The 25878-nt window shown below is 50.1% G+C and overlaps 1 protein-coding gene across 1 annotated transcript in view; it reads left to right on the forward strand.

The window, feature by feature from the left end:
* Positions 1-22597: 22597 nt before the first annotated feature.
* Positions 22598-25878, forward strand: part of PDE1C (phosphodiesterase 1C) — a 422458-nt gene continuing 419177 nt past the window's right edge. The window contains exon 1 of the mRNA XM_065628628.1: positions 22598-22811. Within this exon, the coding sequence (XP_065484700.1) occupies positions 22598-22811 (214 nt within the window). The remainder of the gene's footprint in view (positions 22812-25878) is intronic.

Raw genomic sequence — 25878 nt, forward strand, 5'->3', positions numbered from 1 at the left:
TTTCCTGTAGGTTGTTCGGAGTTGTTTGTTTTAGCTTGGTTGAGGTCCTTTGGTTGAGGTTGATGCAGGGGTTTTTTGGGTTGCTTGGTTTAGCTTGGTATAGGCTTTTTGGCTGAGGTTGGTTTAGGTTGTGTGCTTTAGGTTGGTTTCCGCAGCTTGAGTTTCTTTTAGGTAGGCTATGTTTTAGGTAATTTTCTTAGGTAGGTTTATTTTCGCATGTTTAGGCTTGTTGAGGTTGTGTTTTTAGACTGTTTTAGGTTTTCTGAATTGGTTTGGTTTGAGTTGTTTCTGGTAGGTTGGTTGAGGTGGTTTATTTTTTTGTGTTAAGTGGGTGGCTAGAGGTTGCTTAGGTTGGTTTAGGGTGTTTGTTTTGGATTGGTTGAGGTTGTTTGTTTTAGGCTAGATTGGGTTTTGTTTAGGATGGTTTGGGTTGTTTGTTTTAGGTAAGGTTCTTTTTAGGTTGTTCATGGTTGTGTTTTTTAAGCTTATTCAGGTAGATTGGTTTAGGTTCTTTAAGGTTGGTTTAGGTTGGTTTAGGTTTAAGGTTGGTTTAGGTGAGTTGTTTTATGTTGGTTTAGGTGAGTTGTTTTATGTTGGTTTAGGTGAGTTGTTTTATGTTGGTTTAGGTAGGCTATTCTAGCTAGGTTTAGGGCCATCATCGTGGAGCATGAGCAGTAGGCTCCCAGCCCAAGTGGCCCAAAGAAGCCGTGGCAAGGGGCCGTGCTCAACGCTGCAGAGGAAGGCAAAAAACCCCCGCAGACACTTGGTGTCCCACATGGGGGGAAAAAAAAGCCTTCCTCCCCCCAGCTGCAGGGCACGAGAGGCCATGTTCCTGGTGCTTGAGCAGCAGGCAGGAACCGAGCCAAAAGGGCCCAGAGGAGCTCTGAAAAGTGGTCACGCTCAATGCTGCAGAGGAAGGCAAAAAACCCCCGGGGACCAGTGCCAATCTGCCCCGGGGGGAAAAATTCCTTCCTGACCCCAGTGCTGGCGATCGGCTGTTCCCTGAGCATGTGAGCCAGACCTGGCTCCTTGTCCCACAGGCTGCTCGCGCCTCCCAGGACCTGCCCAAGCCCTATCCTCCCTTGAGCTGGAGCCATCTCGGGGACTTGCCAGAGTGCCCAAATGCCTCTGAGCTGATGGACCTTGGGGGCAAGAATCCTCCCTGTGCCTGTCAGAACACCGGTGGGTGTTCCAAAGCACTGCAACCCCTTGCTACCCCTCTACCTGCTGTTTCTTACGGCTCCTGAGCCTGTCTGCGCATGCGATGAAGATGGTGAGCTCTGCAGTGCTCTTCAAGAAGACATCATTCCCTTGGACTTGCCGCTGCTATCCAGCTGAAAAGGCTTTCCATCCATCCATCAGATGAGCTTGGAAGGTGGCCCTGGCAGGCGCTGTGCCATTCCTTCCCAATGCAGCGAGTGACATGTGCTGCTACGCTGTCATTGATGGTGAGGCTGTCTGCTTGGCAAGAAGGCCTGAATGGTTTTGTGCTGTATCCCATATCTTTCCTTGGACTCGCTAGCTCTTTTCCTGCTTTGGCTTTCATCCTTGCTATCTTCCTTGAAAGTCATGGCAGCCCTCTCAGGCTTTGTCTTGCTCCTTCTAGCCGTTGTCTTCTTCTGTAGGCCCTCCATGTTCCTAAGCAACTACTTAGTCTTGGCTTGCTTTCATCCCAGATGGACTTTATCTTTGCTGAACGCCAGGAATGAGGAATGTCCCTAGTGGTCCAGGTGAGCGGTGCCCAGGGCTTTGCACAAGGCTTGCCTTTCCTATGGCAATGCCTTGCCTGACACAGCAGAATGCATTTGCCTGTATCACATTGGTGACTCACAGTCACGCTGGGACGTACTCGTGCCTCCAGGAGTATTTTGCTACTCCGATGTGTCCAACCAGCGCCAGAAACTCGTGGTGCTCCACCTGACGTCGTGTTCCCTACTTCTAGCCTGCAGATCTTCACACAGGGTTTCTTGATGTAGGGGCTATCTCTCGTGTCAGAGCCTCAGCTGGGAGGGAGTATGGGGGCTGGAGAACTACACTGTGAGCTAGAGCTTCTTCTGGTTCATGGATGCTGAGGACCTGGGATTTGTCTAGACTGGAGAAATGGAGGCGGAGAGGTGACCTCATTGCTCTCTACAGCTTCCAAGGAGGGAAACTGGAGAGGGAGCTGCTGATCTCTTCTCCCTGGTACCCAGTACCAGGACCTATGGGAACAGCTCCAAGCCGCATCCATCAGCGGAGCCTTGGAGTTGACAAGAGGAAACTTTTCTTTCCCACGTGGGTGGTCAAAGCCTGGAACAGGGTTCGCGGAGAGGTGGTCAATGCCCCATGCCCGGTCAGTGTTGAAGAGGCATTTGGACAACGCCCTTAATGCCATGTTTTAACTTCTGGTCCACCCTGAAGTGGTCAGGCCTTTGGACTAGATGATCATTGTAGGTCCCTTCCAGCTCAAGTCTTCTCTGCTCTCCTTCTGTTCCTACCTCCTCCTTTCCCTTGCAGCAGTACCTGCTGGGGAAATGTCTCATGTTGTTGCTTCCCATCCCTGCACTGACAGAAGGCATTGAATACCTTTAAGCCTGTCCCAGCTTTGGCTCTGTCACCTTGTGGGAAGGAGGCACGTACCTTCTGATGGGGGTGAGAGCCCTGGGCCCCCTTGCAACATCTGGGCATCCCATTCTTGCAGCTACTGCCCCTGGCTCCGCAGGGGATGAGGATGGTGAGCTCTGCGGTGCTCCTCCGGAAGGAATTCCCTTGGTCTTGCCACTGTTCCTCAGTTGAAAAGGATTGCCATGCATCAGATGAGTTTGGAAGGTGGCCCTGCCAGCAGATTGTCTTGCAGTGGAGAACCTCCAGCAGCCTCATGCAAGGTCTTCCTCCCTCAGCCCCTGCCCCGTGATTCCAGCAGCTCCTCAAGTGCTTCCCCTGGGATGTGTTGGGGCTGCCCCCGGGCCAGCTCTGGCACTGGACACGGGAGGCTGCTCCTTTTGATGCTGCCCGGGGCATTGTGACCGCTGCGTTGCCGGGCGCTGGCATTGTGACATGGGGGTGACAGAGCCACACGTGTGCAGCCCCGCCCGCCCCCCCTCCGCCCAGCAGCCTTTGGAGGAAGCCTTTGGGGTGCTGGCCCCAAATCAGTCCCTGTACCTACAAGACACGGGGAGTCATCAACCTAATGGTGTCCCTTTTTTGCAAAAATACAGTATGGATTTGTTGCCAGTCCAGCCTTACTTCCAGTAGCGCTACTGCCTGTGACCATCTCCCGTTCAATTAAACGAAGGTGCCTTCTCTGTGGCACTTGGGGCAATGACTCGCTGTGTTTTGACTTTCTCTTGCTTAGACAGCTCCCGCCTCAGGGGCTGTTTGGGCACCGATGGCTTTGGGCACTCGGCGGGTTTTCTCTCTTTGGCTGTTTCACACTGGGACCTTCCTACCCGTGCCCTGTGACCGGGGCTTCCACAGCAAACTGTTTGCTGAGGGACAGTTTGCAGTTCAGCCCTTCCCGTGCGGCTATTGATATAGGTATGTGATGGGGAGAAGGTAACAGTGTAATAATTTTCATTTTGTTTACAGGCATTTTGTTTACAGCCATTATAGCGGTTTTTCTTGATGCTCTATACAGATCGTGTTTTGGGGGGCTTGCTTTTGCTGGAAGCAGCCACTACTTAATGAATAGTTGACAAACAGTCTGCTATAAACTCATACCAAGAGTTTTCTAATTGAGAAAATGTTAGAGTCTTGCTGATTTTCCTGCAAATTGCACGCGGCATCTTGAATGAAAAGGCGAAGCTTGGTTGCATTCGGTTTAGCGTGACTTGTGCAGGAGCGAGGCTGATGAGAACAGGCCCGTGTGTGCGTGTGACGCCACCCGTCTCTTTGCCGGCAGGTTGGTCAGTCCCCCTCATGGGCAACTTTTCCCTCTGTGCCTTGTCCATTTTTAGTGCAGGAGAGGAGGAAAGAGCCAAGAGGTCCCAAAGCTGGGGCTGTTTTCTGGGGCGAGGTGGCTGCGTGTAGGAGAGAGCCCTGGCCGAGCTGCCAGCTGGGCTGGACCATCGGAGAAGCCAGAGTCCCCGGCAGCTCAAGCGCGTCTCCCAGCGCTCAGGGAGCCGGCTGCTGTGGGCACGTCTGCTGCCTCCTGGAACATCTCCTTTTTCTGAGTGCAAAGAGGAGAAAGCCAACATTCCTCCAGGGAACCTGCACTTGGTATGGTGAGGAAGCACAGCAGGGTCATCGATGTAACCAGAAGTATGGTTTACAATCACTAAATGACCACCTTTTTCCTTCTGTGGCTTGGAAATATTTGGAAGTCGCCTTCTGTTGGGGTCCTGGGGGTGCTCCTAGGCCTCAGTGGCTGGGACCGGCTGTCCCGTCCCAACAGACGGGCTGAGGGACGAGTTAACTCTGAAGGCGACACGCGCCCTGACTCAACAGGCGAGACCAGGTGTGAGTTGACTCTGGGTTAATTCTGCGCGGTTATGCCAAGTGAATGACAGACAATCACTCCAGGAGTCCAATTCAATCATGAGTTTTAGTAAAAGTATGTGTTGGAAGACCAGTTAGAGCGAATAGTGGCTTGGCAAAAGTCTAACAGCAAAAAGTCCTTGTACAAGCAAAGTATTGGCAACCATGAGTAGCTAGAACACAAAATTTAACAAGAATCCAAGAGCAGAGCTTAAGATGATGTTACTCTTGTATGTTCAGAAGGAAAAGAGAGAGAAAGACAGTGGTAGAGAGGGAAGGAAAACTATGGTATAAGAGAGAGAGAAAGAGAGTAGGATATCAGCACTCACGGAAGGAGAGACAAAGAAATAGGGATATAGAAAAAAGGAGAGAAGGAAAGAGCAGAGAGAAAAGAAGAAAGAAAAGGGTGAGGGATCCAGCCAGTCTTACGGCTCCGCAGTGTGGCTGACGAGAGTTGCATGATGATGTGTGGCCTCCGGTGTCCCACGGTGAGGATGCTGGGGTTTGTAGTTCAGGAGCGCAGCGTCCTCCGGTGTCGGGTGCAGTTCCCGCGGCGAGGCTGGTGGGCGGAGGTTCCTCAGGGTGGTGGGTTCCCTACCAGTGCTGTTTTAGGTGAGGTTTTTTATAGCTCTCCGAGTAGAGGAAAGTCTGGGGGGAAGGGGTGATTGCGACAAGTCTCGACAAGTCCCGGGCCGTGTTGAAGGGTCTCAGCTTTTCCCCTTTGTGTGCCAAGCTGGGCATATCAGAAGATGGAGCTATGTGCCCTCCGGCACATCCCCCACCTCCGGTATGGGCCAGCCGGCCTGGGCTGTGGCTCCTTAGCTTGTCGTTGACATGTACATCTCAGTTCGCCCTATACTGAATGCATCATCTCCTGCGGCTGGATGAACTCCTTTCACCACAATGTTTTGGCCATGATCCTTATCAATACACGAGACTGGCGTCCCCTGGGACCCCCACCCACGGCCACGGTCTCGTGCCAAGGGCCCAGGGGCCGTGTGTCAGCTCAGCCTGGGGCCTTGGGTCCCTCCCTGAGCCCTGTTGTAGGTGTGTGCGCCCGTCTCGTGTCTGCCCCTGTCCCTGGCTGGGCCTGGGCCCTGCCCTGCAGAGAGCGGCTCTCCTGGATGGAGGCCTCAGGGCTCGGTCAGGGCTTGTCCTGCAGAGCTGCAGGCATCACAGAGCAGAACTCTTCTGTTCTATTCTGTTCTATCCTATACCCTCACAGCGAGTCAAATAACAAAGAGACTACTTGCCTGAAATGACAGGGGGGTTTTAGCTCCAGAAACACTTTCAAGGACACATAACACACTGGCTACAAGTGTTTGTTTTGTTTTATTTTTGTTTATTTATTTTTACTGTCCTGATTTGTTGATTTAATTTATTTTATGTTATTTGATGTGATGTTTTTTCATGTCATTTTATTTCCCTTTCTGATTCTCTTTCTGAGCCAATGCTCAGAAGCATTAACACAAGGCCATGTGTAGCCAGGAGCAGGCTGATGCATTCTTCAGTTTATCTTGAAAAAACATCCCTTGCAGGCTGGCAAAGGCGAGTCCCAGAGCTGCAGAGAGCAGCAGCAGGAGTAGAGGCCAAGCTGTCCCTGGTTCCTGAAGAGGGAGAACCTTGAGAATGAGGCACGGGACTGACCATGCCCAAAAGAAGAAGAAGAAGAAGAAGAAGCAGAAGCAGCAGCAGAAGAAGAGGTGTGTGGTACCGTGGGATCTTTTGCAAAGCGTGACACGTAGCGCTGACGAGCAGACGTTTTGCCTTCCAGTTGCTCTGAGTTGTTTTGGGTTGTTTTTTTGAGGCTGTTTGTTGGAGGTTGGTTGTTTGACACTATGAGGTTGTTGGTGGGTTGTGCGTTTGTAGGTCACTGAAGGCTGGTTGGCTTAGGTTGTTGAAGGTTTGTTGAGTTTGGTTTAGGTTGGTGGTCTTAGGTTGCTTGTTTTAGGTGTGATGGTTTAGCCTGGTTTTGGTTGGTTAGTTTAGGCTGGTTGTTTTAGGTGGTTTGATGTGATTTTGTTAACGCTGATCTATGTTGTTTAGTTGGAGAGGTTTGTTTTTTCTTGTTTTTGCTGGGTTGTTTGGTTGATGTTGTTCGATGGAGGTCCTCTAGCGTTGGTTGTGTCAGTTTGGTTCAGGTTTTTTTGTTTCGATGGCTTGGTTGGGGTTGTTGAGGGGGTTTGAGGCTGCTTGTTTGAGGCAGGTACTTTGAGGGTGGTTGTTAGAGGCTGTTTCTTGAAGGCTGGTTGATGCAGGTTGCTTGCTGTAGGTGATTTTTGGTTGAAGTTGTTTTAGGTGGTTTGTCTGAGGTGGGGCATCTGAAGTTGTTTTCCTGTAGGTTGTTCGGAGTTGTTTGTTTTAGCTTGGTTGAGGTCCTTTGGTTGAGGTTGATGCAGGGGTTTTTTGGGTTGCTTGGTTTAGCTTGGTATAGGCTTTTTGGCTGAGGTTGGTTTAGGTTGTGTGCTTTAGGTTGGTTTCCGCAGCTTGAGTTTCTTTTAGGTAGGCTATGTTTTAGGTAATTTTCTTAGGTAGGTTTATTTTCGCATGTTTAGGCTTGTTGAGGTTGTGTTTTTAGACTGTTTTAGGTTTTCTGAATTGGTTTGGTTTGAGTTGTTTCTGGTAGGTTGGTTGAGGTGGTTTATTTTTTTGTGTTAAGTGGGTGGCTAGAGGTTGCTTAGGTTGGTTTAGGGTGTTTGTTTTGGATTGGTTGAGGTTGTTTGTTTTAGGCTAGATTGGGTTTTGTTTAGGATGGTTTGGGTTGTTTGTTTTAGGTAAGGTTCTTTTTAGGTTGTTCATGGTTGTGTTTTTTAAGCTTATTCAGGTAGATTGGTTTAGGTTCTTTAAGGTTGGTTTAGGTTGGTTTAGGTTTAAGGTTGGTTTAGGTGAGTTGTTTTATGTTGGTTTAGGTGAGTTGTTTTATGTTGGTTTAGGTGAGTTGTTTTATGTTGGTTTAGGTAGGCTATTCTAGCTAGGTTTAGGGCCATCATCGTGGAGCATGAGCAGTAGGCTCCCAGCCCAAGTGGCCCAAAGAAGCCGTGGCGAGGGGCTGTGCTCAACGCTGCAGAGGAAGGCAAAAAACCCCCGCAGACACTTGGTGTCCCACATGGGGGGAAAAAAAAGCCTTCCTCCCCCCAGCTGCAGGGCACGAGAGGCCATCTTCCTGGTGCTTGAGCAGCAGGCAGGAACCGAGCCAAAAGGGCCCAGAGGAGCTCTGAAAAGTGGTCACGCTCAATGCTGCAGAGGAAGGCAAAAAACCCCCAGGGACCAGTGCCAATCTGCCCCGGGGGGAAAAATTCCTTCCTGACCCCAGTGCTGGCGATCGGCTGTTCCCTGAGCATGGGAGCCAGACCTGGCTCCTTGTCCCACAGGCTGCTCGCGCCTCCCAGGACCTGCCCAAGCCCTATCCTCCCTTGAGCTGGAGCCATCTCGGGGACTTGCCAGAGTGCCCAAATGCCTCTGAGCTGATGGACCTTGGGGGCAAGAATCCTCCCTGTGCCTGTCAGGACACCGGTGGGTGTTCCAAAGCACTGCAACCCCTTGCTACCCCTCTACCTGCTGTTTCTTACGGCTCCTGAGCCTGTCTGCGCATGCGATGAAGATGGTGAGCTCTGCAGTGCTCTTCAAGAAGACATCATTCCCTTGGACTTGCCGCTGCTATCCAGCTGAAAAGGCTTTCCATCCATCCATCAGATGAGCTTGGAAGGTGGCCCTGGCAGGCGCTGTGCCATTCCTTCCCAATGCAGCGAGTGACATGTGCTGCTACGCTGTCATTGATGGTGAGGCTGTCTGCTTGGCAAGAAGGCCTGAATGGTTTTGTGCTGTATCCCATATCTTTCCTTGGACTCGCTAGCTCTTTTCCTGCTTTGGCTTTCATCCTTGCTATCTTCCTTGAAAGTCATGGCAGCCCTCTCAGGCTTTGTCTTGCTCCTTCTAGCCGTTGTCTTCTTCTGTAGGCCCTCCATGTTCCTAAGCAACTACTTAGTCTTGGCTTGCTTTCATCCCAGATGGACTTTATCTTTGCTGAACGCCAGGAATGAGGAATGTCCCTAGTGGTCCAGGTGAGCGGTGCCCAGGGCTTTGCACAAGGCTTGCCTTTCCTATGGCAATGCCTTGCCTGACACAGCAGAATGCATTTGCCTGTATCACATTTGTGACTCACAGTCACGCTGGGCTGTACTCGTGCCTCCAGGAGTATTTTGCTACTCCGATGTGTCCAACCAGCGCCAGAAACTCGTGGTGCTCCACCTGACGTCGTGTTCCCTACTTCTAGCCTGCAGATCTTCACACAGGGTTTCTTGATGTAGGGGCTATCTCTCGTGTCAGAGCCTCAGCTGGGAGGGAGTATGGGGGCTGGAGAACTACACTGTGAGCTAGAGCTTCTTCTGGTTCATGGATGCTGAGGACCTGGGATTTGTCTAGACTGGAGAAATGGAGGCGGAGAGGTGACCTCATTGCTCTCTACAGCTTCCAAGGAGGGAAACTGGAGAGGGAGCTGCTGATCTCTCCTCCCTGGTACCCAGTACCAGGACCTATGGGAACAGCTCCAAGCCGCATCCATCAGCGGAGCCTTGGAGTTGACAAGAGGAAACTTTTCTTTCCCACGTGGGTGGTCAAAGCCTGGAACAGGGTTCGTGGAGAGGTGGTCAATGCCCCATGCCCGGTCAGTGTTGAAGAGGCATTTGGACAACGCCCTTAATGCCATGTTTTAACTTCTGGTCCACCCTGAAGTGGTCAGGCATTTGGACTAGATGATCATTGTAGGTCCCTTCCAGCTCAAGTCTTCTCTGCTCTCCTTCTGTTCCTACCTCCTCCTTTCCCTTGCAGCAGTACCTGCTGGGAAAATTTCTCATGTTGTTGCTTCCCATCCCTGCACTAACAGAAGGCATGGAATACCTTTAAGCCTGTCCCAGCTTTGGCTCTGTCACCTTGTGGGAAGGAGGCACGTACCTTCTGATGGGGGTGAGAGCCCTGGGCCCCCTTGCAACATCTGGGCATCCCATTCTTGCAGCTACTGCCCCTGGCTCCGCAGGGGATGAGGATGGTGAGCTCTGCGGTGCTCCTCCGGAAGGAATTCCCTTGGTCTTGCCACTGTTCCTCAGTTGAAAAGGATTGCCATGCATCAGATGAGTTTGGAAGGTGGCCCTGCCAGCAGATTGTCTTGCAGTGGAGAACCTCCAGCAGCCTCATGCAAGGTCTTCCTCCCTCAGCCCCTGCCCCGTGATTCCAGCAGCTCCTCAAGTGCTTCCCCTGGGATGTGTTGGGGCTGCCCCCGGGCCAGCTCTGGCACTGGACACGGGAGGCTGCTCCTTTTGATGCTGCCCGGGGCATTGTGACCGCTGCGTTGCCGGGCGCTGGCATTGTGACATGGGGGTGACAGAGCCACACGTGTGCAGCCCCGCCCGCCCCCCCTTCCGCCCAGCAGCCTTTGGAGGAAGCCTTTGGGGTGCTGGCCCCAAATCAGTCCCTGTACCTACAAGACACGGGGAGTCATCAACCTAATGGTGTCCCTTTTTTGCAAAAATACAGTATGGATTTGTTGCCAGTCCAGCCTTACTTCCAGTAGCGCTACTGCCTGTGACCATGTCCCGTTCAATTAAACGAAGGTGCCTTCTCTGTGGCACTCAGGGCAATGACTCGCTGTGTTTTGACTTTCTCTTGCTTAGACAGCTCCCGCCTCAGGGGCTGTTTGGGCACCGATGGCTTTGGGCACTCGGCGGGTTTTCTCTCTTTGGCTCTTTCACACTGGGACCTTCCTACCCGTGCCCTGTGACCGGGGCTTCCACAGCAAACTGTTTGCTGAGGGACAGTTTGCAGTTCAGCCCTTCCCGTGCGGCTATTGATATAGGTATGTGATGGGGAGAAGGTAACAGTGTAATAATTTTCATTTTGTTTACAGGCATTTTGTTTACAGCCATTATAGCGGTTTTTCTTGATGCTCTATACAGATCGTATTTTGGGGGGCTTGCTTTTGCTGGAAGCAGCCACTACTTAATGAATAGTTGACAAACAGTCTGCTATAAACTCATCCCAAGAGTTTTCTAATTGAGAAAATGTTAGCGTCTTGCTGATTTTCCTGCAAATTGCACGCGGCATCTTGAATGAAAAGGCGAAGCTTGGTTGCGTTGGGTTTAGCGTGACTTGTGCAGGAGCGAGGCTGATGAGAACAGGCCCGTGTGTGCGTGTGACGCCACCCGTCTCTTTGCCAGCAGGCTGGTCAGTCCCCCTCATGGGCAACTTTTCCCTCTGTGCCTTGTCCATTTTTAGTGCAGGAGAGGAGGAAAGAGCCAAGAGGTCCCAAAGCTGGAGCTGTTTTCTGGGGCGAGGTGGCTGCGTGTAGGAGAGAGCCCTGGCCGAGCTGCCAGCTGGGCTGGACCATCGGAGAAGCCAGAGTCCCCGGCAGCTCAAGCGCGTCTCCCAGCGCTCAGGGAGCCGGCTGCTGTGGGCACGTCTGCTGCCTCCTGGAACATCTCCTTTTTCTGAGTGCAAAGAGGAGAAAGCCAACATTCCTCCAGGGAACCTGCACTTGGTATGGTGAGGAAGCACAGCAGGGTCATCGATGTAACCAGAAGTATGGTTTACAATCACTAAATGACCACCTTTTTCCTTCTGTGGCTTGGAAATATTTGGAAGTCGCCTTCTGTTGGGGTCCTGGGGGTGCTCCTAGGCCTCAGTGGCTGGGACCGGCTGTCCCGTCCCAACAGACGGGCTGAGGGACGAGTTATCTCTGAAGGCGACACGCGCCCTGACTCAACAGGTGAGACCAGGTGTGAGTTGACTCTGGGTTAATTCTGCGCGGTTATGCCAAGTGAATGACAGACAATCACTCCAGGAGTCCAATTCAATCATGAGTTTTAGTAAAAGTATGTGTTGGAAGACCAGTTAGAGCGAATAGTGGCTTGGCAAAAGTCTGACAGCAAAAAGTTCTTGTAAAAGCAAAGTATTGGCAACCATGAGTAGCTAGAACACAAAATTTAACAAGAATCCAAGAGCAGAGCTTAAGATGATGTTACTCTTGTATGTTCAGAGGGAAAAGAGAGAAAGAGAGTGGTAGAGAGGGAAGGAAAACTAAGGTATAAGAGAGAGAGAAAGAGAGTAGGATATCAGCACTCACGGAAGGAGAGACAAAGAAATAGGGACATAGAAAAAAGGAGAGAAGGAAAGAGCAGAGAGAAAAGAAGAAAGAAAAGGGTGAGGGATCCAGCCAGTCTTACGGCTCCGCAGTGTGGCTGACGAGAGTTGCATGATGATGTGTGGCCTCCGGTGTCCCACGGTGAGGATGCTGGGGTTTGTAGTTCAGGAGCGCAGCGTCCTCCGGTGTCGGGTGCAGTTCCCGCGGCGAGGCTGGTGGGCGGAGGGTCCTCAGGGTGGCGGGTTCCCTACCAGTGCTGTTTTAGGTGAGGTTTTTTATAGCTCTCCGAGTAGAGGAAAGTCTGGGGGGAAGGGGTGATTGCGACAAGTCTCGACAAGTCCCGGGCCGTGTTGAAGGGTCTCAGCTTTTCCCCTTTGTGTGCCAAGCTGGGCATATCAGAAGACGGAGCTATGTGCCCTCCGGCACATCCCCCACCTCCGGTATGGGCCAGCCGGCCTGGGCTGTGGCTCCTTAGCTTGTCGTTGACATGTACATCTCAGTTCGCCCTATACTGAATGCGTCATCTCCTGCGGCTGGATGAACTCCTTTCACCACAATGTTTTGGCCATGATCCTTATCAATACACGAGACTGGCGTCCCCTGGGACCCCCACCCACCGCCAAGGGCCCAGGGGCCGTGTGTCAGCTCAGCCTGGGGCCTTGGGTCCCTCCCTGAGCCCTGTTGTAGGTGTGTGCGCCCGTCTCGTGTCTGCCCCTGTCCCTGGCTGGGCCTGGGCCCTGCCCTGCAGAGAGCGGCTCTCCTGGATGGAGGCCTCAGGGCTCGGTCAGGGCTTGTCCTGCAGAGCTCCAGGCATCACAGAGCAGAACTCTTCTGTTCTATTCTGTTCTATCCTATACCCTCACAGCGAGTCAAATAACAAAGAGACTACTTGCCTGAAATGACAGGGGGGTTTTAGCTCCAGAAACACTTTCAAGGACACATAACACACTGGCTACAAGTGTTTGTTTTGTTTTATTTTTGTTTATTTATTTTTACTGTCCTGATTTGTTGATTTAATTTATTTTATGTTATTTGATGTGATGTTTTTTCATGTCATTTTATTTCCCTTTCTGATTCTCTTTCTGAGCCAATGCTCAGAAGCATTAACACAAGGCCATGTGTAGCCAGGAGCAGGCTGATGCGTTCTTCAGTTTAGCTTGAAAAAACATCCCTTGCAGGCTGGCAAAGGCGAGTCCCAGAGCTGCAGAGAGCAGCAGCAGGAGTAGAGGCCAAGCTGTCCCTGGTTCCTGAAGAGGGAGAACCTTGAGAATGAGGCACGGGACTGACCATGCCCAAAAGAAGAAGAAGAAGAAGAAGAAGCAGAAGCAGCAGCAGCAGAAGAGGTGTGTGGTACCGTGGGATCTTTTGCAAAGCGTGACACGTAGCGCTGACGAGCAGACGTTTTGCCTTCCAGTTGCTCTGAGTTGTTTTGGGTTGTTTTTTTGAGGCTGTTTGTTGGAGGTTGGTTGTTTGACACTATGAGGTTGTTGGTGGGTTGTGCGTTTGTAGGTCACTGAAGGCTGGTTGGCTTAGGTTGTTGAAGGTTTGTTGAGTTTGGTTTAGGTTGGTGGTCTTAGGTTGCTTGTTTTAGGTGTGATGGTTTAGCCTGGTTTTGGTTGGTTAGTTTAGGCTGGTTGTTTTAGGTGGTTTGATGTGATTTTGTTAACGCTGATCTATGTTGTTTAGTTGGAGAGGTTTGTTTTTTCTTGTTTTTGCTGGGTTGTTTGGTTGATGTTGTTCGATGGAGGTCCTCTAGCGTTGGTTGTGTCAGTTTGGTTCAGGTTTTTTTGTTTCGATGGCTTGGTTGGGGTTGTTGAGGGGGTTTGAGGCTGCTTGTTTGAGGCAGGTACTTTGAGGGTGGTTGTTAGAGGCTGTTTCTTGAAGGCTGGTTGATGCAGGTTGCTTGCTGTAGGTGATTTTTGGTTGAAGTTGTTTTAGGTGGTTTGTCTGAGGTGGGGCATCTGAAGTTGTTTTCCTGTAGGTTGTTCGGAGTTGTTTGTTTTAGCTTGGTTGAGGTCCTTTGGTTGAGGTTGATGCAGGGTTTTTTTGGGTTGCTTGGTTTAGCTTGGTATAGGCTTTTTGGCTGAGGTTGGTTTAGGTTGTGTGCTTTAGGTTGGTTTCCGCAGCTTGAGTTTCTTTTAGGTAGGCTATGTTTTAGGTAATTTTCTTAGGTAGGTTTATTTTCGCATGTTTAGGCTTGTTGAGGTTGTGTTTTTAGACTGTTTTAGGTTTTCTGAATTGGTTTGGTTTGAGTTGTTTCTGGTAGGTTGGTTGAGGTGGTTTATTTTTTTGTGTTAAGTGGGTGGCTAGAGGTTGCTTAGGTTGGTTTAGGGTGTTTGTTTTGGATTGGTTGAGGTTGTTTGTTTTAGGCTAGATGGGGTTTTGTTTAGGATGGTTTGGGTTGTTTGTTTTAGGTAAGGTTCTTTTTAGGTTGTTCATGGTTGTGTTTTTTAAGCTTATTCAGGTAGATTGGTTTAGGTTCTTTAAGGTTGGTTTAGGTTGGTTTAGGTTTAAGGTTGGTTTAGGTGAGTTGTTTTATGTTGGTTTAGGTGAGTTGTTTTATGTTGGTTTAGGTGAGTTGTTTTATGTTGGTTTAGGTAGGCTATTCTAGCTAGGTTAAGGGCCACCATCGTGGAGCATGAGCAGTAGGCTCCCAGCCCAAGTGGCCCAAAGAAGCCGTGGCAAGGGGCCGTGCTCAACGCTGCAGAGGAAGGCAAAAAACCCCCGCAGACACTTGGTGTCCCACATGGGGGGAAAAAAAAAGCCTTCCTCCCCCCAGCTGCAGGGCACGAGAGGCCATCTTCCTGGTGCTTGAGCAGCAGGCAGGAACCGAGCCAAAAGGGCCCAGAGGAGCTCTGAAAAGTGGTCACGCTCAATGCTGCAGAGGAAGGCAAAAAACCCCCGGGGACCAGTGCCAATCTGCCCCGGGGGGAAAAATTCCTTCCTGACCCCAGTGCTGGCGATCAGCTATCCCTGAGCATGGGAGCCAGACCTGGCTCCTTGTCCCACAGGCTGCTCGCGCCTCCCAGGACCTGCCCAAGCCCTATCCTCCCTTGAGCTGGAGCCATCTTGGGGACTTGCCAGAGTGCCCAAATGCCTCTGAGCTGATGGACCTTGGGGGCAAGAATCCTCCCTGTGCCTGTCAGGACACCGGTGGGTGTTCCAAAGCACTGCAACCCCTTGCTACCCCTCTACCTGCTGTTTCTTACGGCTCCTGAGCCTGTCTGCGCATGCGATGAAGATGGTGAGCTCTGCAGTGCTCTTCAAGAAGACATCATTCCCTTGGACTTGCCGCTGCTATCCAGCTGAAAAGGCTTTCCATCCATCCATCAGATGAGCTTGGAAGGTGGCCCTGGCAGGCGCTGTGCCATTCCTTCCCAATGCAGCGAGTGACACGTGCTGCTACGCTGTCATTGATGGTGAGGCTGTCTGCTTGGCAAGAAGGCCTGAATGGTTTTGTGCTGTATCCCATATCTTTCCTTGGACTCGCTAGCTCTTTTCCTGCTTTGGCTTTCATCCTTGCTATCTTCCTTGAAAGTCATGGCAGCCCTCTCAGGCTTTGTCTTGCTCCTTCTAGCCGTTGTCTTCTTCTGTAGGCCCTCCATGTTCCTAAGCAACTACTTAGTCTTGGCTTGCTTTCATCCCAGATGGACTTTATCTTTGCTGAACGCCAGGAATGAGGAATGTCCCTAGTGGTCCAGGTGAGCGGTGCCCAGGGCTTTGCACAAGGCTTGCCTTTCCTATGGCAATGCCTTGCCTGACACAGCAGAATGCATTTGCCTGTATCACATTTGTGACTCACAGTCACGCTGGGCTGTACTCGTGCCTCCAGGAGTATTTTGCTACTCCGATGTGTCCAACCAGCGCCAGAAACTCGTGGTGCTCCACCTGACGTCGTGTTCCCTACTTCTAGCCTGCAGATCTTCACACAGGGTTTCTTGATGTAGGGGCTATCTCTCGTGTCAGAGCCTCAGCTGGGAGGGAGTATGGGGGCTGGAGAACTACACTGTGAGCTAGAGCTTCTTCTGGTTCATGGATGCTGAGGACCTGGGATTTGTCTAGACTGGAGAAATGGAGGCGGAGAGGTGACCTCATTGCTCTCTACAGCTTCCAAGGAGGGAAACTGGAGAGGGAGCTGCTGATCTCTTCTCCCTGGTACCCAGTACCAGGACCTATGGGAACGGCTCCAAGCCGCATCCATCAGCGGAGCTTTGGAGTTGACGAGAGGAAACTTTTCTTTCCCAAGTGGGTGGTCAAAGCCTACAACAGGGTTCGCGGAGAGGTGGTCGATGCCCCATGCCCAGTCAGTGTTGAAGAGGCATTTGGACAATGCCCTTAATGCCATGTTTTAACTTCTGGTCCACCCTGAAGTGGTCAGGCATTTGGACTAGATGATCATTGTAGGTCCCTTCCAGCTCAAGTCTTCTCTGCTCTCCTTCTGTTCCTACCTCCTCCTTTCCCTTGCAGCAGTACCTGCTGGGGAAATGTCTCATGTTGTTGCTTCCCATCCCTGCACTGACAGAAGGCATCGAATACCTTTAAGCCTGTCCCAGCTTTGGCTCTGTCACCTTGTGGGAAGGAGGCACGTACCTTCTGATGGGGGTGAGAGCCCTGGGCCCCCTTGCAACATCTGGGCATCCCATTCTTGCAGCTACTGCCCCTGGCTCCGCAGGGGATGAGGATGGTGAGCTCTGTGGTGCTCCTCCAGAAGGAATTCCCTTGGTCTTGCCACTGTTCCTCAGTTGAAAAGGATTGCCATGCATCAGATGAGTTTGGAAGGTGGCCCTGCCAGCAGATTGTCTTGCAGTGGAGAACCTCCAGCAGCCTCATGCAAGGTCTTCCTCCCTCAGCCCCTGCCCCGTGATTCCAGCAGCTCCTCAAGTGCTTCCCCTGGGATGTGTTGGGGCTGCCCCCGGGCCAGCTCTGGCACTGGACACGGGAGGCTGCTCCTTTTGATGCTGCCCGGGGCATTGTGACCGCTGCGTTGCCGGGCGCTGGCATTGTGACATGGGGGTGACAGAGCCACACGTGTGCAGCCCCGCCCGCCCCCCCCTCCACCCAGCAGCCTTTGGAGGAAGCCTTTGGGGTGCTGGCCCCAAATCAGTCCCTGTACCTGCAAGACACGGGGAGTCATCAACCTAATGGTGTCCCTTTTTTGCAAAAATACGGTGTGGATTTGTTGCCAGTCCAGCCTTACTTCCAGTAGCGCTACTGCCTGTGACCATCTTCTGTTCAAATAAACGAAGGTGCCTTCTCTGTGGCACCTGGGGCAATGACTCGCTGTGTTTTGACTTTCTCTTGCTTAGACAGCTCCCGCCTCAGGGGCTGTTTGGGCACCGATGGCTTTGGGCACTCGGCGGGTTTTCTCTCTTTGGCTGTTTCACACTGGGACCTTCCTACCCGTGCCCTGTGACCGGGGCTTCCACAGCAAACTGTTTGCTGAGGGACAGTTTGCAGTTCAGCCCTTCCCGTGCGGCTATTGATATAGGTATGTGATGGGGAGAAGGTAACAGTGTAATAATTTTCATTTTGTTTACAGGCATTTTGTTTACAGCCATTATAGCGGTTTTTCTTGATGCTCTATACAGATCGTGTTTTGGGGGGCTTGCTTTTGCTGGAAGCAGCCACTACTTAATGAATAGTTGACAAACAGTCTGCTATAAACTCATCCCAAGAGTTTTCTAATTGAGAAAATGTTAGCGTCTTGCTGTTTTTCCTGCAAATTGCACGTGGCATCTTGAATGAAAAGGCGAAGCTTGGTTGCGTTGGGTTTAGCGTGACTTGTGCAGGAGCGAGTCTGATGAGAACAAGCCCGTGTGTGCGTGTGACTTCACCCGTCTCTTTGCTGGCAGGTTGGTCAGTCCCCCTCATGGCCAACTTTTCCCTCTGTGCCTTGTCAATTTTTAGTGCAGGAGAGGAGGAAAGAGCCAAGAGGTCCCAAAGCTGGGGCTGTTCTCTGGGGCGAGGTGGCTGCGTGTAGGAGAGAGCCCTGGCCGAGCTGCCAGCTGGGCTGGACCATCGGAGAAGCCAGAGTCCCCGGCAGCTCAAGCGCGTCTCCCAGCGCTCAGGGAGCCGGCTGCTGTGGGCATGTCTGCTGCCTCCTGGAACATCTCCTTTTTCTGAGTGCAAAGAGGAGAAAGCCAACATTCCTCCAGGGAGCCTGCACTTGGTATGGTGAGGAAGCACAGCAGGGTCATCGATGTAACCAGAAGTATGGTTTACAATCACTAAATGACCACCTTTTTCCTTCTGTGGCTTGGAAATATTTGGAAGTCGCCTTCTGTTGGGGTCCTGGGGGTGCTCCTAGGCCTCAGTGGCTGGGACCGGCTGTCCCGTCCCAACAGACGGGCTGAGGGATGAGTTAACTCTGAAGGCGACACGCGCCCTGACTCAACAGGTGAGACCAGGTGTGAGTTGACTCTGGGTTAATTCTGCGCGGTTATGCCAAGTGAATGACAGACAATCACTCCAGGAGTCCAATTCAATCATGAGTTTTAGTAAAAGTATGTGTTGGAAGACCAGTTAGAGCGAATAGTGGCTTGGCAAAAGTCTAACAGCAAAAAGTCCTTGTACAAGCAATGTATTGGCAACCATGAGTAGCTAGAACAGAAAATTTAACAAGAATCCAAGAGCAGAGCTTAAGATGATGTTACTCTTGTATGTTCAGAAGGAAAAGAGAGAGAAAGAGAGTGGTAGAGAGGGAAGGAAAACTAAGGTATAAGAGAGAGAGAAAGAGAGTAGGATATCAGCACTCACGGAAGGAGAGACAAAGAAATAGGGATATAGAAAAAAGGAGAGAAGGAAAGAGCAGAGAGAAAAGAAGAAAGAAAAGGGTGAGGGATCCAGCCAGTCTTACGGCTCCGCAGTGTGGCTGACGAGAGTTGCATGATGATGTGTGGCCTCCGGTGTCCCACGGTGAGGATGCTGGGGTTTGTAGTTCAGGAGCGCAGCGTCCTCCGGTGTCGGGTGCAGTTCCCGCGGCGAGGCTGGTGGGCGGAGGGTCCTCAGGGTGGCGGGTTCCCTACCAGTGCTGTTTTAGGTGAGGTTTTTTATAGCTCTCCGAGTAGAGGAAAGTCTGGGGGGAAGGGGTGATTGCGACAAGTCTCGACAAGTCCCGGGCCGTGTTGAAGGGTCTCAGCTTTTCCTCTTTGTGTGCCAAGCTGGGCATATCAGAAGACGGAGCTATGTGCCCTCCAGCACATCCCTCACCTCCGGTATGGGCCAGCCGGCCTGGCTTGTGGCTCCTTAGCTTGTCGTTGACATGTACATCTCAGTTCGCCCTATACTGAATGCGTCATCTCCTGCGGCTGGATGAACTCCTTTCACCACAATGTTTTGGCCATGATCCTTATCAATACAGGCGACTGGCGTCCCCTGGGACCCCCACCCACCGCCACGGTCTGGTGCCAAGGGCCCAGGGGCCGTGTGTCAGCTCAGCCTGGGGCCTTGGGTCCCTCCCTGAGCCCTGTTGTAGGTGTGTGCGCCCGTCTCGTGTCTGCCCCTGTCCCTGGCTGGGCCTGGGCCCTGCCCTGCAGAGAGCGGCTCTCCTGGATGGAGGCCTCAGGGCTCGGTCAGGGCTTGTCCTGCAGAGCTCCAGGCATCACAGAGCAGAACTCTTCTGTTCTATTCTGTTCTATCCTATACCCTCACAGCGAGTCAAATAACAAAGAGACTACTTGCCTGAAATGACAGGGGGGTTTTAGCTCCAGAAACACTTTCAAGGACACATAACACACTGGCTACAAGTGTTTGTTGTGTTTTATTTTTGTTTATTTATTTTTAATGTCCTAATTTGTTGATTTAATTTATTTTATGTTATTTGATGTGATGTTTTTTCATGTCATTTTATTTCCCTTTCTGATTCTCTTTCTGAGCCAATGCTCAGAAGCATTAACACAAGGCCATGTGTAGCCAGGAGCAGGCTGATGCATTCTTCAGTTTAGCTTGAAAAAACATCCCTTGCAGGCTGGCAAAGGCGAGTCCCAGAGCTGCAGAGAGCAGCAGCAGGAGTAGAGGCCAAGCTGTCCCTGGTTCCTGAAGAGGGAGAACCTTGAGAATGAGGCACGGGACTGACCATGCCCAAAAGAAGAAGAAGAAGAAGAAGAAGAAGAAGAGGTGTGTGGTACCGTGGGATCTTTTGCAAAGCGTGACACGTAGCGCTGACGAGCAGACGTTTTGCCTTCCAGTTGCTCTGAGTTGTTTTGGGTTGTTCTTTTGAGGCTGGTTGTTGGAGGCTGGTTGTTTGACACTATGAGGTTGTTGGTGGGTTGTGCGTTTGTAGGTCACTGAAGGCTGGTTGGCTTAGGTTGTTGAAGGTTTGTTGAGTTTGGTTTAGGTTGGTGGTCTTAGGTTGCTTGTTTTAGGTGTGATGGTTTAGCCTGGTTTTGGTTGGTTAGTTTAGGCTGGTTGTTTTAGGTTGTTTGATGTTATTAAAAGAGTGGAGCATCTCCCTTATGAGGAGGGAGGTTGTGCCCAGGGAGGTTGTGGAGTCCTCTTCTCTGGAGAGATTGAAAACCCATCTGGACACGTTCCTGTGTAACCTCATCTGGCTGTTCGTGCTCCGTCAGAGTCATCGGGCTAGATGATCTTTCAAGGTCCCTTCCAAACCCTAACATTCTGTGATTCTGTGATGCTGTGGAGGGAGAGAGATAATCCTCATGTTAACTGTGCCATGAACTTATGGAGCCTCATTTCCTGACAATTTGGGACTTGACAAGTCAATGCCTGATAAGAAATAAGTTAATGCTGCAGTGTTTCCCACATTGGTGAGGAGTTCTGGTCACTTATTCTCACTAAATCGTTTCACGAAACTTGCAGTAGCTTTGCGTCTTTGAGCACTAGACCATTTAAATTCAGACAAACCTGATAGGGAGTTAAAAAATTATGAGGAAGCCAGTGATCCGATAAGCCTCATTTTCATTAAGGCTGAAATACAGCGACAGAAGATCATTTCAGGCAGAGCTAGAAACAGAACTCAGCTCTTGTCTTGTGGCAGACTTCGATTTCATCTATTTTGCATTTCAGAAAAATAATTGACCATCAGTCCTTAACTCTGTGATAGCTGCTCCTGCTATTACATTGCCATTGTGACTGTAAGGCAGCTTTTAGATGGTGATTCACCAAAACTATTTGTCATGTACCCCCTGATAATCTGAGATGGCCCAGCTCAGGAACAAATTGTATATTTTTCTTTAGGCTGTGTGTGCAGGGCCTGTGTTGTAGGTGCGTCTAGCTGTCTGAAGGGACTGTGTGGAAATGCTCTATTTAGATCTTGCTGGTAATGCTATGAGGAAAAAAAAAAACATGCATAGGATCATACAGTTAAAGACGGAATTACAATGCCTGTGTGCAATTTAGTTTCGTGTTGGGCTGCAAGTTTAATTCTTGCATTTCTTAAGATTTTGTGCCTGTATTGCATAACTCTACAATGCTGCATGTCATTATTACTTTTACTCATTCAATTTAAAGCATTATATTTTAAAAAATTATTGTTTACTTAAAACAAACCGTCCCTTACCACACACCAAAACTTAGGAAAATGGGAGGTGGGGTTGTTCTAAAAGAAAAGCTAATGTTTTATTTCCAGTTCTTTCTTGTGGTTATCCAAAGTTCTTCCTGATCAAGCAACATCCCCAGAGAACAAGACATGTTCTCTCCCTGAAATGCTACTTTGTGCTGAAACTGTCTTCTCTGCAAGCAGAATCAAGAAGAAAATACAGGCAGAGACGCAGAGACAACAAAATAATTGAACGGTTGCAGAGGGTTAAAAAGAACAGGCTGTGTGTGCCATCGTTTTCTTGCTTTCCGATGCAGTAGTGGCACTGTTTTCATCCAGAAGAGGCAGACTGCCCTAGCAAAGGAAATTCCCATTCACAGTTTTTTACGTCAGTGTCGAGTTGCTTTGGGATCTCGCTGTAACGGCATAACAGGAGAGCGGAGCAGCTGGCAGCAGTCAGCTCTGAGGAGCAGAGCTGCTTGGGAAAGGGGCGGATTCTCTCCAGACAAGCCTGGGATAACAGGCTGCAATTATTTGACTTCTGTTCTTGGTAGGGATGCAGCCGGTTACATTTGTGTTGCTAATTGGTATTGCTGAACAGTTAAGTGAAGAAACAGAGACAATATGCTCAGGGAAGTGTATCTATGTTCTACTCTGTTTTTAAACATCTAAGGAAATATCTATCACAGTTATGATGGTACTGAAGTGCCTTAACAACTTGCAGTGCCCTGGTGAAGTTTTACAATATCTGTTTTACGGATACAAGATTAAAGTTGGCTTTGGAAATCTCCCGCAGCTGAGAGCTGCCTCTGGATTGTGCAAGACGTGCTAGTTGGCAACTATATCTATCGTACTAAACTCTGCAGTTATAAGCTATCAATATATTATGGTACATGATATTGCAACGGCTAATAGCGCAGAGCAGTTGAGGTTGGAAGGTGTCTCTGGAGACCATCCAGCCCAAGCCCCCTGCAAAAGGCAGGGTCAGCTAGAGCAGGGTGCCCAGCGCTGAGTTCACTGGATACCACCGTACTGCCTCTCTGTCTGCGAGCAGATAACCCAGGAGACAATGTTGAACGACAGATGTGGACATTAAGAAACAGCAAAAAGTGTTACATTTACTCCCGCTCCCTTAAGAAGAGGATGAAGAGCAGCGTGAATGTGTCTTCTCCAACAGTGCCCGTGAACTCCGTGATGCCAGTGGCGCTCACGCACCACAGCCGACACCCATGGGTTGGGACGGGGCTTTCCGGGGAAGCGGGAGGAGGGCGCGCAGGTCTGGGGGTGTTCGGGGTGAGCCCTTCCCCTCCTGCCTCTCCACACTTCTTGCGTGGGGCGGGGGAAGAAACACAGCGTCCCGGTGAGGCGGGATGGGGCTCGGCCGCGCCAGGAGCGGGAGCTTTTCTTCCGGGCGGGGAGGTGGGGCCAGGGGAGCGGCGCTCGGGCCGTGCCGGGGGCCGCTGCCCGCGCAGAGGCGGGGCCCGGCGGGGCGCAGCGGGCGGCGCGGGGCGGCCATGGGCTCCGTCACCTCGGCCCTGGGCCGGCCGCGGCGCGCCCTGGTGCGGGTGGGCACCGAGCCGGCCCCCGCCGCCCTCCCCGGAGCCCCGCCGCCGCTGTCCGCGGTGCTGAAGCCCCGCGGGGAGGAGGAGGAGGAGGCGGAGGAAGAGGAGGAGGAGGAAGCGGGCGGCCCGGCGGAGCCCCCGGCACCCACCCGCAGCCCCGGCACCCGTGAGTGTCAGCGGGGGGAGGCGGGACCGCCGGGGCTCCCCGCAGCCGCCGCCGGCACCCGGCCGCCCCGCCGCTTCGTCGGCGCGGCGCTTGTCCAAGCGGCGGCGGGCGGCGCAGCCCCGAGGGGAAGGGGAAGGGCAGGAGGTGCCCCGGGGTGTGGAGGGGAAGAGCCCACCCTCGGGCATCTTTCCCCCGTCCAGCGAGGAAGCAGCGGGGGCTTGTTCAGAGGAAGAGCGCTGTTTGCTCCAGCGGTGCGATGTGAGGAGGGGGCCGGTTTGTTTTGGGGGAAGCAGATGGCTGGAAGTTACAGAGTGTTTCAAAAATGATGGGCCAAATATGTTACAATTACACAAAAAATTACAAGCGGTTTAATGATTTATCAAGTTTTAGTAAGCTTTTTATAACTGCACTGTATTCCCTTCACCTGCCGTATGGACAACATTGAGAGGATAATTGATAGTTTGTGGTTGCAGAGATGTAGTGACTTCAAACTGGGTCCACCTTTTTGAAACACCCTGTATATTAACCTTCCAGTTTTCTTATGCAGTCACCCAGGTAGAGCTTTAGGGTGAGGAACGAGCTTGGTAAGTGTTAGGAGTTTCTTCCCGGGATGCTGGCAGTTTGAAATTGCTCCCTCTGTGTTGAAACTTCCTCAGCTAAGATTTCCTCAGCTAAGTCTTGCTGTATGTGCCTGTGGAAAACTTCTCCCATTGCTGTCCTTCAGTTTCAAAACGGTGCATCAAATTTTTTTGTAATATAAAATGATTGGTGTGTTTTATTCAGTCAGGAGTAATAAAAAGATAAGTCTGGATGCTGCATGGGTTAAAAAATCTTGAATATCTTTGTAAAGGAAGGCAGGGATGTAAGCTCATATGAAAAGAAAGTTACACAGTCAGGGAAGTGAATAACCTGCTTTTTGTCCTGCTTAACATCAGCTTTCTCCTGTACATATACATACACATATACATATACGTTATATTAGGTGGTAGGTGAGTGTATTTGTTTAATGAGACTTGCTTTGAAGCTCTCTTTTGTTGTATCTGCTCTTTAGACAACACACACAATCATTTGGAATCGATCTAACAAAGCTTAAGGGTACTGATCTAACTAAATGCAATGTGTGGCTCCTCACAAAAGTGTAGGCTCTCTCATGAGAAGGTGACCTTTTCCTTTCACACTGTTCCAACTTTCTTCCTATTTGATTATGTCCTGTTAATGACATTATATGAGTTGGAGCAACTGTTTTTATGTCCCATAAATTTTTTATGTTACTAGCTCATTGGTGTTTTCACTTCAAACCCTGCAGTTATGTCTGATCAGCCTTTTAATGCCAACATCACAAATTTGTCAAAAAATCAGTAGAATATGGTCAGATCCTGAAGTGCCATCATCCCTTGAAATAGATGGAATGATAGTGGTTGACACCAATAATTTGCCATTAGTATTTATCTAATTATGCCTTATAACACTTCACTGTACAGGAGAAGAGAACATACAGCAGAATATGCAACCTACTGGGTCTATTTTTCTTCTTTACAGCAGAGTCAAGATGCCATTTAGCTGGAATTTGAGTTGAAGGAATTAATTTGGCATTAAAATAGATTTTAGAGCATGCAGCACTTTTTTTTCCTTCTCTGAGTGGTTCATAGCTTGTAGACTTCAAATACTTTAAAAATCTTGCCAAAGTGCGTGATAAGTATTGCAGTCATTTCAGTTAAGGGTTATTACTGTGCTAAGCATCGAGGCAGTGGTCTGCTGCTGATACTTCCAAATGAATATTTAAGTTCACAGAGTGTTTGGTGTTGCTTAGCCACACATTCAAGATCTAAATATTTCTCAAGACTGTTATTCTGAGCAATGATATTGCCCTTTCTTTTATTGCAGCCATTTGTAGTATTTTTTAAGGTATTATTGCTTATGCCAGGAACATACATATATACTAGCTGAGCAGTGTCAAATGTAGTAGGCAAGAGATTTCCTCACTTACATTGTAACCTGTGTAATTAAATGTAGGAATGATGCCTTGCACTGACGGCAAAATTGAACAATTAAACACAATAATGGGTTTTGAGATTGATTCAGTTTCACTGAAGGAGACCAGAAGACAGTCAGGAACTATTTGACTTGACTGGGTTTTGCTTGCATCTAACTTAAGAGGCTCGGACTTAGCCTGGGCTTGAATCATCAGTGGGGCAGAGGTGCAGTGCTCTTGTGGGAGCTCTTGGAGACACCATTCCTCAAGGGACTCACCTGGCAGTTTCCTGAGCTCTGGGGAGCATGAGTACAGGGACGGTGGGAAATGCAATCTGCTGTTTCACTCAGTGCCCATCACATATGTCCAAGAAAGGGCCTGACACAATTCGTCCTGAAATGCCACAAGTACCAGCACGTGACCTTTCTGCTTTCAAACATGTCACAGAATATAAAATGTTTGTAAAATAGAAAAGCCACATATTGGTACCCGTGGCATTTCAGGATGAATTTTCATCCACTTAAGAGCAAAATGTATTCCAGTTACAGTTTGCAAAGTGGCTTCCAGTGGCTTTATTGATCTTAAGGCCTAGTCTTTAAGTCACAGTAGGATAATGCAACATTTGCGTATCATGTGATTGCATTATGATGCTATGATTGCAGGGGGACTATATGTGTTTAGAGTGTGGTATATGGATAAGACCAAAGGCATAAATTAATAAAACCTTAATTTATCTCTAATGTTGTTTTGATGAAAAGGCCTCAGACAGTAGAGGAAAAAGGTTTATTCTGATAGAGCGCACCAGTCTGTCTATATCATACGAGTTACCAGCCGCTTCTGATCACATGAGAGAAGTGCGGGAAAACAGTCGAGCCCTCATTTATTAATTAATTCTAAAAACTTATTAATTAATTCTTTTATTCTTTCTTTTTTCAAGCTTAGGGGTTTTTCAACTGCAAAACTGACTCCTATCTCATTAACAGTGACTGCTTGGCCTCCTGCCTTTCCCCACTGATTTCACTGCTGTTTCTGTTAACCCGAACTCCAGTCACTGGTTTCTCTGATACCTTCAGAGCCCTTTCCCAGCGCTCAAGC

Source organism: Caloenas nicobarica, chromosome 2 (genome assembly GCF_036013445.1).
Source record: "Caloenas nicobarica isolate bCalNic1 chromosome 2, bCalNic1.hap1, whole genome shotgun sequence".
NCBI classification, from domain to species: Eukaryota; Metazoa; Chordata; class Aves; order Columbiformes; family Columbidae; genus Caloenas; species Caloenas nicobarica.